The 11,459-nt window shown below is 56.4% G+C and overlaps 1 protein-coding gene across 4 annotated transcripts in view; it reads right to left on the bottom strand.

The window, feature by feature from the left end:
* Positions 1 to 1,684: 1,684 nt before the first annotated feature.
* The window catches only part of LOC130307916 (uncharacterized), a 53,383-nt gene continuing 43,608 nt past the window's right edge, over positions 1,685 to 11,459 (bottom strand). For all 4 annotated transcript variants that reach the window (XM_056552193.1, XM_056552194.1, XM_056552195.1 and 1 more), the window contains 7 exons: positions 11,086 to 11,148; positions 9,477 to 9,568; positions 3,316 to 3,395; positions 3,062 to 3,150; positions 2,800 to 2,942; positions 2,611 to 2,713; positions 1,685 to 2,402 (listed from right to left, as the gene is read on the bottom strand). In XM_056552193.1, the coding sequence (XP_056408168.1) occupies positions 2,195 to 2,402; positions 2,611 to 2,713; positions 2,800 to 2,942; positions 3,062 to 3,150; positions 3,316 to 3,395; positions 9,477 to 9,568; positions 11,086 to 11,148 (778 nt within the window). In that variant the 3' untranslated portion in view covers positions 1,685 to 2,194. The remainder of the gene's footprint in view (positions 2,403 to 2,610; positions 2,714 to 2,799; positions 2,943 to 3,061; positions 3,151 to 3,315; positions 3,396 to 9,476; positions 9,569 to 11,085; positions 11,149 to 11,459) is intronic.

Below are 11,459 nucleotides of genomic sequence, written 5' to 3'. Positions count from 1 at the left end.
ATTGTTTGGTGGAGAGCAGAGCAGTGGCAGCGTGTGTGTGGGGGGGGGGGATTGTTTGGTGGAGAGCAGAGCAGTGGCAGTGTGTGTGGGGGGGGGGGGTGATTGTTTGGTGGAGAGCAGAGCTGTGTGTGTGTGTGTGTGTGTGGGGGGGGATTGTTTGGTGGAGAGCAGAGCAGTGGCCGTGTGTGTGTGGGGGATTGTTTGGTGGAGTGCAGAGCAGTGGCAGCGTGTGTGTGTGGGGGGGGGGGGATTGTTTGGTGGAGAGCAGAGCAGTGGCCGTGTGTGGGGGGGGATTGTTTGGTGGAGAGCAGAGCAATGGCCGTATTTGTGTGTGGGGGGGATTGTTTGGTGGAGAGCAGAGCAGTGGCCGTGTGTGGGGGGGGGATTGCTTGGTGGAGAGCAGAGCATTGGCAGTGTGTGTGGGGGGGATTGTTTGGTGGAGAGCAGAGCAGTGGCAGTGTGTGTGGGGGGGGGGATTGTTTGGTGGAGAGCAGAGCAGTGGCAGTGTGTGTGTGGGGGGGGGGGGGGGGATTGTTTGGTGGAGAGCAGAGCAGTGGCCGTGTGTGTGTGTGTGGGGAGATTGTTTGGTGGAGAGCAGAGCAGTGGCCGTGTGTGTGTGGGGGATTGTTTGGTGGAGAGCAGAGCAGTGGCAGTGTGTGTGTGGGGGGGGGGGGGGATTGTTTGGTGGAGAGCAGAGCAGTGGCCGTGTGTGTGTGTGTGGGGGGATTGTTTGGTGGAGTGCAGAGCAGTGTGTGGGGGGATTGTTTGGTGGAGAGCAGAGCAGTGGCAGCGTGTGTGTGTGTGGGGGGGGTGATTGTTTGGTGGAGAGCAGAGCAGTGGCAGCGTGTGTGTGGGGGGGGGTGATTGTTTGGTGGAGAGCAGAGCAGTGGCCGTGTGTGTGTGGGGGATTGTTTGGTGGAGAGCAGAGCAGCGTGTGTGTGTGGGGGGGCTGATTGGTGGAGAGCAGAGCAGTGGCAGTGTGTGTGTGGGGGGGGGGGGGGGGATTGTTTGGTGGAGAGCAGAGCAGTGGCCGTGTGTGTGGGGGGATTGTTTGGTGGAGAGCAGAGCAGTGGCCGTGTGTGTGTGGGGGATTGTTTGGTGGAGTGCAGAGCAGTGTGTGGGGGGATTGTTTGGTGGAGAGCAGAGCAGTGGCAGCGTGTGTGTGTGTGTGTGTGTGGGGGGGGGGGGTGATTGTTTGGTGGAGAGCAGAGCAGTGGCCGTGTGTGTATGTGTGGGGATTGTTTGGTGGAGAGCAGAGCAGTGGCCGTGTGTGTATGTGGGGGGATTGTTTGGTGGAGAGCAGAGCAGTGGCCGGGCTGTGTGTGTGTGGGGGGGGGGGGATTGTTTGGTGGAGAGCAGAGCAGTGGCCGTGTGTGTGTGTGTGTGTGGGGGGGGGATTGTTTGGTGGAGAGCAGAGCAGTGGCCGGGCCGTGTGTGTGGGGATTGTTTGGTGGAGAGCAGAGCAGTGGCCGTGTGTGTATGTGGGGGGATTGTTTGGTGGAGAGCGACCTTCATGGAGTACAAGCCGTAAGGAAAGTCTCCTGCACTGGGAGCTGGTTGGCTGCATTGTCCTGTCAATCATGTGATTCTGACAGAAGGCGGCTGGAGGCCATTTTGTAACCTGGGGCCCTGTGACTTGAGTGGCCCCTAAATTATGAAATCAATACAGTAGGGAGAATTTTAGTCAAAGATTCATTTATGTTACAAAATGTAAAAAATCTCTTATTTGGAATATAATTTTTAAAATTTATAATAAAAGTGCTTGAGGCGCCGATGTGTCAGTTCAGCGAGTGCTAGGGTACAGCTCCTCAATACTACATAATAGGCTGTCCGGTGCCGAAGGGGGGGGGGGGGGGTAATGGGAGGAGACCCTGGACTCGGGCCGCAGGGGGGTTGATGCGGGGGGAGCAGTTCCTGGACTCTGGCCCAGGCAGATTTTCATGTCCTTTCTGCATGGGCCGGTGATGCATCCGCTGACCCGATGGAAGCCGAATACCCAGAGGATATAATAAAACTCGAGGGCCTTTAATTATACTAATGAGTTTTCATGAAATCCAGCAGCCCGGGGCCATCCTGTCTGCACCTCCCACTTTTTTTTCTATTGGAGGTTATAACAAGAGTTAAGATTGAACGTCACAGGAGATTAGGAAATGGACTCCCTTAGACTGACTGATGGGGGCGCTGTAGGTTCCAGTTACTTGAAGAGTCGGCTTCTCTTTAGCACTTCTGTGGCGGATCCAAACTGCTGCACTTCTCTCCTGAAGTCCTGGAGTCGGCGCAGCTCCCGGCGCTGGGGGGCAGAAGTCGGCTTCTTTATATACTTCACTTCAGTTAGGAGTTTATCACACAGATAGTGCAGCCACAGGACATTAGAGTGCGGCTTATAGGAGGACCAGGCGTTCCTGAGGAGAGGAGGATACAAAAGTCAGCATGGGGGAGGGGCACCAGAGGGAACAAGGCCCCGCCCAGAGGACACGGTGGGGGAGAGCGGGGCCCCGCCCAGAGGAGGTAGACGCCAAGGGGAGTGAAAACCATTGCAACGAAGGAGAGGAGACAAATGTTTCAGGGACAAAGTGGACTAAGGGCCAATCGTCCTCCATAGTCACTTACTGGTTCTCTTGTCTCATTTTCCTATAGACATCAAACTGCAGATCTCCTTCTCCTAGGAACAGATCTTCATCCGTGGACAGGTCACAGAACACCGTGAGGCCATCTGAAAGATGCAGAAAAGAAACCAGATGAGTCTGAACAATAGTCATTTCTAGGGACAAGGGAGACCATGTAATGTGGAGGGCCCACCTTTATCCAGCCGGGACAACGTGTAGTCAATGATCTTCACCTGGATCCCAGCATTAGGAATGTCAAATATCTCCCCACCCACAGACACCGACATAGTGCAAGATGGCGACTTCTCAATCAGGAGATTTCCCCAATGTAAATCCCTTAAAGACAAAATAATAGATATTGGGGGGGGGGGGGGAAGACCAGATCTTAAATATACGGAAGACCAAGGGTGGACTAGACCCTGAGCATACGGCAGAACATGTAAGACGACCGATACCTGTGCTCGAATCTCAGCTCTTCTTCAGCCACAGCCAGCGCTGCAGTCACCTGGTGCAGGATACTACGGGAGGCGGCCACAGACGGCAGCTGTGGAGGGACAAAATAATGGACCATAAGTGGCCAAACCCAAAGTAGGACTATCAAGCATGGAGAGAGCTCAGAACAAGGCAACAGGTCTATGGGCGACACAAGGTCTAAAGCCTCCGGGTCCTTCTTTATGTTAATAGTGAAGAGAATGTCAGCAGCACTCACCTGGGAACTCACACGTTCCAAGTCTTCTCCGCCGAACTCAAACTCCAAAATCATAAAAAGCTGCTGAGGGCCAAATAGGTCTGTGGGGAGAGAAGACAGGACTGAGGACCACAGAAGCGAGGGGCGGGGGAGAAGACAGGAGCGAGGGGCGGGGCAGGGGGAGAAGGACAGGAGCGAGGGGCGGGGGAGGGGGAGAAGGACAGGAGCGAGGGGCGGGGGAGGAGGAGAAGGACAGGAGCGAGGGGCGGGGGAGGAGGAGAAGGACAGGAGCGAGGGGCGGGGGAGGAGGAGAAGGACAGGAGCGAGGGGCGGGGGAGGAGGAGAAGGACAGGAGCGAGGGGCGGGGGAGGAGGAGAAGGACAGGAGCGGGGAGGAGGAGAAGGACAGGAGCGAGGGGCGGGGGAGAAGGAGAAGGACAGGAGCGAGGGGGCGGGTGGGGGGAGAAGGACAGGAGCGAGGGGCGGGGGAGAAGGACAGGAGCGAGGGGCGGGGGAGAAGGACAGGAGCGAGGGAGAAGGACAGGAGCGAGGGGCGGGGGAGAAGGACAGGAGCGAGGGAGAAGGACAGGAGCGAGGGGCGGGGGAGAAGGACAGGAGCGAGGGGCGGGGGAGAAGGACAGGAGCGAGGGGCGGGGGAGAAGGACAGGAGCGAGGGGCGGGGGAGAAGGACAGGAGCGAGGGGCGGGGGAGAAGGACAGGAGCGAGGGGCGGGGGAGAAGGACAGGAGCGAGGGGCGGGGGAGAAGGACAGGAGCGAGGGGCGGGGGAGAAGGACAGGAGCGAGGGGCGGGGGAGAAGGACAGGAGCGAGGGGCGGGGGAGAAGGACAGGAGCGAGGGGCGGGGGAGAAGGACAGGAGCGAGGGAAGAGGAGAAGGACAGGAGCGAGGGAAGAGGAGAAGGACAGGAGCGAGGGAAGAGGAGAAGGACAGGAGCGAGGGAAGAGGAGAAGGACAGGAGCGAGGGAAGAGGAGAAGGACAGGAGCGAGGGAAGAGGAGAAGGACAGGAGCGAGGGAAGAGGAGAAGGACAGGAGCGAGGGAAGAGGAGAAGGACAGGAGCGAGGGAAGAGGAGAAGACAGGAGCGAGGGAAGAGGAGAAGACAGGAGCGAGGAAAGAGGAGAAGACAGGAGCGAGGAAAGAGGAGAACACAGGAGCGAGGGGCGAGGGAAGAGGAGAACACAGGAGCGAGGGAAGAGGAGAAGACAGGAGCGAGGGAAGAGGAGAAGACAGGACTGAGGAGCGAGGGAAGAGGAGAAGGACAGGAGCGAGGGAAGAGGAGAAGGACAGGACTGAGGGACGTCTGTCAAACAAAGTTTTCTGCCCCCATTGTAAAGTCAGATTTTTGGCAAAATTTAAAACTTTCATGTTTCAATAGAGCGAACATCACACCTCCAAATCAGATCCTCCATAGAGCACTGAAAAGATCCCCCCTGCCTACAGTGACATGTGATGAGACCATCCCCCCCTGTCTACAGTGACGTTATGAGACCATTCCCCCCCTGCCTACAGTGACATGTGATGTGACCATCCCCGTCTGCCTACAGTGACATGTGATGAGACCATCCCCCCTGCCTACAGTGACATGTGATGAGACCATCCCCCCTGCCTACAGTGACATGTGATGAGACCATCCCCCCTGCCTACAGTGACATGTGATGAGACCATCCCCCCTGCCTACAGTGACATGTGATGAGACCATCCCCCCTGCCAACAGTGACATGTGATGAGACCATCCCCCCTGCCTACAGTGACATGTGATGAGACAATCCCCCCTGCCTACAGTGACATGTGATGAGAAGATCCCCCCGCATACAGTGACATGTGATGAGACCATCCCCCTGCCTACAGTGACATGTGATGAGACCATCCCCCTGCCTACAGTGACATGTGACGAGACCATCCCCTCTGCCTACAGTGACATGTGACGAGACATCCCCCCTGCCTACAGTGATATGTGATGAGAAGATCCCCCCTGCCTACAGTGACATGTGACGAGACCATCCCCTCTGCCTACAGTGACATGTGACGAGACATCCCCCCTGCCTACAGTGACATGTGATGAGAAGATCCCCCCTGCCTACAGTGACATGTGATGAGACCATCCCCCTGCCTACAGCGTCATGTGATGAGAAGATCCCCCTGCCTACAGTGACATGTGATGAGACCATCCCCCCTGCCTACAGTGACATGTGATGAGACCATCCCCCCTGCCTACAGTGACATGTGATGAGACCATCCCCCCTGCCTACAGTGACATGTGATGAGACCATCCCCCCTGCCTACAGTTACATGTGATGAGACCATCCCCCCTGCCTACAATGACGTGATGAGACCATCCCCCTGCCTACAGTGACATGTGATGAGATGACCCCCCCCCTGCCTACAGTGACATGTGATGAGACCATCCTCCTGCCTACAGTGACATGTGATGAGAAGACCCCCCCTGCCTACAGTGACATATGATGAGACCATCCCCCTGCCTACAGTGACATGTGATGAGACCATCCCCCTGCCTACAGTGACATGTAATGAAACCATCCCCCCCTGCCTACAGTGACATGTAATGAAACCATCCCCCCCTGCCTACAGTGACATGTGATGAAACCATCCCCCCGCCTACAGTGACATGTGATGAAACCATCCCCCCTGCCTACAGTGACCTGTGATGAGAAGATCCCCCTGCCTACAGTGACATGTGATGAGACCATCCCCCCTGCCTACAGTGACATGTGATGAGAAGATCCCCCTGCATACAGTGACATGTGATGAGAAGACCCACCTGCATACAGTGACATGTGATGAGAAGACCCCCCCGCCTACAGTGACATATGATGAGAAGATCCCCCTGCATACAGTGACATGTGATGAGAAGATCCCCCTGCATACAGTGACATGTGATGAGACCATCCCCCTGCCTACAGCGTCATATGATGAGACCACCCCCCCCTGCCTACAGTGATATGTGATGAGATGACCCCCCCTGCCTACAGTGACATGTGATGAGACCATCCTCCTGCCTACAGTGACATGTGATGAGAAGACCCCCCCTGCCTACAGTGACATATGATGAGACCATCCCCCTGCCTACAGTGACATGTGATGAGACCATCCCCCCTGCCTACAGTGACATGTGATGAGACCATCCCCCCCTGCCTACAGTGACATGTGATGAGACCATCCCCCTGCCTACAGTGAGATGTGATGAGACCATCCCCCTGCATACAGTGACATGTGATGAAATGACCCCCCCCCTGCCTACAGTGACATGTGATGAGACCATCCCCCTGCCTACAGCGTCATGTGATGAGAAGATCCCCCTGCCTACAGCGACATGTGATGAGACCATCCCCCTGCCTACAGTGACATGTGATGAGACCATCCCCCCTGCCTACAGTGACATGTGATGAGACCATCCCCCCTGCCTACAGTGACATGTGATGAGACCATCCCCCCTGCCTACAGTGACATGTGATGAGACCATCCCCCCTGTCTACAGTGACGTGATGAGACCATCCCCCCTGTCTACAGTGACGTGATGAGACCATCCCCCCTGCCTACAGTGACATGTGATGAGACCATCCCCCCTGCCTACAGTGACATGTGATGAGACCATCCCCCCTGCCTACAGTGACATGTGATGAGACCATCCCCCCTGTCTACAGTGACATGTGATGAGACCATCCCCCTGCCTACAGTGACATGTGCTGAGACCATCCCCCCTGCCTATAGTGACATGTGATGAGACCATCCCCCCTGCCTACAGTGACATGTGATGAGACTATCCCCCCCTGCCTACAGTGACATGTGATGAGAAGATCCCCCTGCATACAGTGACATGTGATGAGAAGACCCCCCTGCATACAGTGACATGTGATGAGAAGACCCCCCCCCTGCCTACAGTGCCATGTGATGAGAAGATCCCCCTGCATACAGTTACATGTGATGAAATGACCCCCCCTGCCTACAGTGACATGTGATGAGACCATCCTCCGGCCTACAGTGACATGTGATGAGACCATCCCCCCTGCCTACAGTGACATTTGATGAGAAGATCCCTCTGCCTACAGTGACATGTGATGAGACCATCCCCCCTGCCTACAGTGACATGTGATGAGACCATCCCCCCCTGCCTACAGTGACATGTGATGAGACCATCCCCCCCTGCCTACAGTGACATGTGATGAGAAGATCCCCCCTGCCTACAGTGACATGTGATGAGACCATCCCCCTGCCTACAGCGTCATGTGATGAGAAGATCCCCCCTGCCTACAGTGACATGTGATGAGACCATCCCCCTGCCTACAGCGTCATGTGATGAGAAGATCCCCCCTGCCTACAGTGACATGTGATGAGAAGATCCCCCTGCCTACAGTGACATGTGATAAGACCATCCCCCCTGCCTACAGTGACATGTGATGAGACCACCCCCCCCTGCCTACAGTGACATGTGATGAGAAGATCCCCCCTGCCTACATTGACATGTGATGAGACCATCCTCCTGCCTACAGTGACATTTGATGAGAAGATCCCCCCTGCCTACAGTGACATGTGATGAGACCATCCCCCTGCCTACAGTGACATGTGATGAGAAGATCCCCCCGCATACAGTGACATGTGATGAGACAATCCTCCTGCCTACAGTGACATGTGATGAGACCATCCCCCCTGCCTACAGTGACATGTGATGAGACCATCCCCCTGCCTACAGTGACATGCGATGAGCCAATCCCCCCCTGCCTACAGTGACATGTGATGAGACCATCCCCCCCTGCCTACAGTGACATGTGATGTGACCATCCCCCCCTGCCTACAGTGACATGTGATGTGACCATCCCCCCCTGCCTACAGTGACATGTGATGTGACCATCCCCCCCTGCCTACAGTGACATGTGATGAGAAGATCCCCTGCCTACAGTGACATGTGATGAGACCATCCCCCTGCCTACAGCGTCATGTGATGAGACCATCCCCCCCGCCTACAGTGACATGTGATGAGACCATCCCCCCTGCCTACAGTGACATGTGATGTGACCATCCCCCCCTGCCTACAGTGACATGTGATGAGAAGACCCCCCCTGCCTACAGTGACATATGAGAAGACCCCCCCTGCCTACAGTGACATGTGATGAGAAGACCCCCCCTGCCTACAGTGACATATGAGAAGACCATCCCCCTGCCTACAGTGACATATGAGAAGACCATCCCCCTGCCTACAGTGACATGTGATGAGACCATCCCCCCCTGCCTACAGTGACATGCGATGAGACCACCCCCCCTGCCTACAGTGACATGTGATGAGACCATCCCCCCTGTCTACAGTGACATGTGATGAGAAGATCCCCCCTGCCTACAGTGACATGTGATGAAACCATCCCCCTGCCTACAGTGACATGTGATGAGAATATCCCCCTGCCTACAGTGACATGTGATGAGAATATCCCCCTGCCTACAGTGACATGTGATGAGACCATCCCCCCTGCCTACAGTGACATGTGATGAGACCATCCCCCCTGCCTACAGTGACATGTGATGAGACCATCCCCCTGCCTACAGTGACATGTGATGAGACCATCCCCCCTGCCTACAGTGACATGTGATGAGACCATCCCCCTGCCTACAGTGACATGTGATGAGACCATCCCCCCTGCCTACAGTGACATGTGATGAGACCATCCCCCCTGCCTACAGTGACATGTGATGAGACCATCCCCCCCTGCCTACAGTGACATGTGATGAGACCATCCCCCCTGTCTACAGTGACATGTGATGAGAAGATCCCCCCTGCCTACAGTGACATGTGATGAGACCATCCCCCCTGTCTACAGTGACATGTGATGAGAAGACCCCTTTGCGGTTGGACTGTTTGTGCCTTTTTACAGTTCACACAATGGTTTTATGACCGCCATGATGGTCCGATCATTCGATGGCCGACCGCTGGCTCTATGACACAAGGCAATATCGCTGGTTTGCAGCGTTGTTGTTGAGGAGTCTCTGAAGACATTAATAAAGGAGCGGCACTCTCTGCCAGACCAGGACCTTCCAATCGGTTTCCCTCACTATGGGCTTAATACGTTTCTGCGTAAGAAAATCCATCCCCCAAGGAAGAAGCAAAAGACCCGGAGATGGGGGTCACATCAAGATTATGGGGCTACATTGTCCTTACCAGGCCTTTCATTCTCCGTCCCCTTCTCCTTACTAAACTGGTCCCAGGCAGAAAGCAAGTCTGGGGGATAGGAGCCCTGCACGCAGTGCGCTCTGTAAGAAAGAGGAAAAGGCTTAAGAGGGAGGGGTACAGAGACAAGGGGGAAGGGCCAGAGGGTGGGTACAGAGACAAGAGGAGAAGGGCCAGAGGGTGGGGTACAGAGACAAGGAGGAAGGGCCAGAGGGTGGAGTACAGAGACAAGAGGAGAAGGGCCAGAGGGTGGGGTACAGAGACAAGGGGGAAGGGCCAGAGGGTGGGTACAGAGACAAGAGGAGAAGGGCCAGAGGGTGGGGTACAGAGACAAGGGGGAAGGGCCAGAGGGTGGAGTACAGAGACAAGGAGGAAGGGCCAGAGGGTGGGGTACAGAGACAAGGGGGAAGGGCCAGAGGGTGGAGTACAGAGACAAGGAGGAAGGGCCAGAGGGTGGGGTACAGAGACAAGGAGGAAGGGCCAGAGGGTGGGGTACAGAGAAAAGGAGGAAGGGCCAGAGGGTGGGGTACAGAGACAAGAGGAGAAGGGCCAGAGGGTGGGGTACAGAGACAAGGGGAAGGGCCAGAGGGTGAAGTACAGAGACAAGGGGGAAGGCCAGAGGGTGAGGTACAGAGACAAGGGGGAAGGCCAGAGGGTGGGGTACAGAGACAAGGGGAAGGGCCAGAGGGTGGGGTACAGAGACAAGGGGGAAGGGCCAGAGGGTGGGGTACAGAGACAAGAGGAGAAGGGCCAGAGGGTGGGGTACAGAGACAAGGGGAAGGGCCAGAGGGTGGGGTACAGAGACAAGGGGGAAGGGCCAGAGGGTGGGGTACAGAGACAAGGGGGAAGGGCCAGAGGGTGGGGTACAGAGACAAGGGGGAAGGGCCAGAGGGTGGGGTACAGAGACAAGGGGGAAAGGCCAGAGGGTGGGGTAGAGAGACAAGGGGGAAGGGCCAGAGGGTGAAGTACAGAGACAAGGGGGAAGGCCAGAGGGTGAGGTACAGAGACAAGGGGGAAGGCCAGAGGGTGGGGTACAGAGACAAGGGGGAAGGGCCAGAGGGTGGGGTACAGAGACAAGGGGGAAGGGCCAGAGGGTGGGGTACAGAGACAAGGGGGAAGGTCCAGAGGGTGGGGTACAGAGACAAGGGGGAAAGGCCAGAGGGTGGGGTAGAGAGACAAGGGGGAAGGGCCAGAGGGTGGGGTACAGAGACAAGGGGAAAGGGCCAGAGGGTGGGGTACAGAGACAAGGGGGAAGGGCCAGAGGGTGAGGTACAGAGACAAGGGGGAAGGGCCAGAGGGTGAGGTACAGAGACAAGGGGGAAGGGCCAGAGGGTGGGGTACAGAGACAAGGGGAACAGCCAGAGGGTGGGGTACAGAGACAAGAGAAAGGGCCAGAGGGTGGGGTACAGAGATAAGGGGAAGGGCCAGAGGGTGGGGTACAGAGACAAGGGGGAAGGGCCAGAGGTTTGGGTACAGAGATAAGGGGACGGGCCAGAGGGTGGGGTACAGAGGCAAGCGGAAGGCCTGAGTTGGAGGATTGACAGTGCAGAGACGAGGGTAAGGCCCGAGGGGGGAAAGAGGGGACACGGGAGGAACTTACGAGTGCAGCTGGATGAAGCCGCTGGCCCGGTTGTCTTCTCCTTCACTAAGTAAACTCAGTTCCCTGAAACAAGAGAGAAGTAACATGGGAAACAGAACAGAACCTGAGGGGCGACAGCAAAAAGCTTCTCCTCCCCCCATATCACCCATGTGACCCCTATCTGCCCCCCTGCACCTTATACCCCCCCATATCACCACTATCTGCCACCTGCACCTTATACCCCCATATTACCCATGTGACCCCTATCTGCCCCCCTGCACCTTATACCCCCCATATCACCCATGTGACCACTATCTGCCACCTGCACCTTATACCCCCATATCACCCATGTGACCCCTATCTGCCCCCCTGCACCTTATACCCCCCATATCACT

This window comes from Hyla sarda, unplaced genomic scaffold (assembly GCF_029499605.1).
Source record: "Hyla sarda isolate aHylSar1 unplaced genomic scaffold, aHylSar1.hap1 scaffold_1442, whole genome shotgun sequence".
In the NCBI taxonomy this organism is placed as follows: Eukaryota; Metazoa; Chordata; class Amphibia; order Anura; family Hylidae; genus Hyla; species Hyla sarda.
Note: the sequence above shows the minus strand (reverse complement) of the source record. Positions and strands in the feature narration are given on the sequence as shown.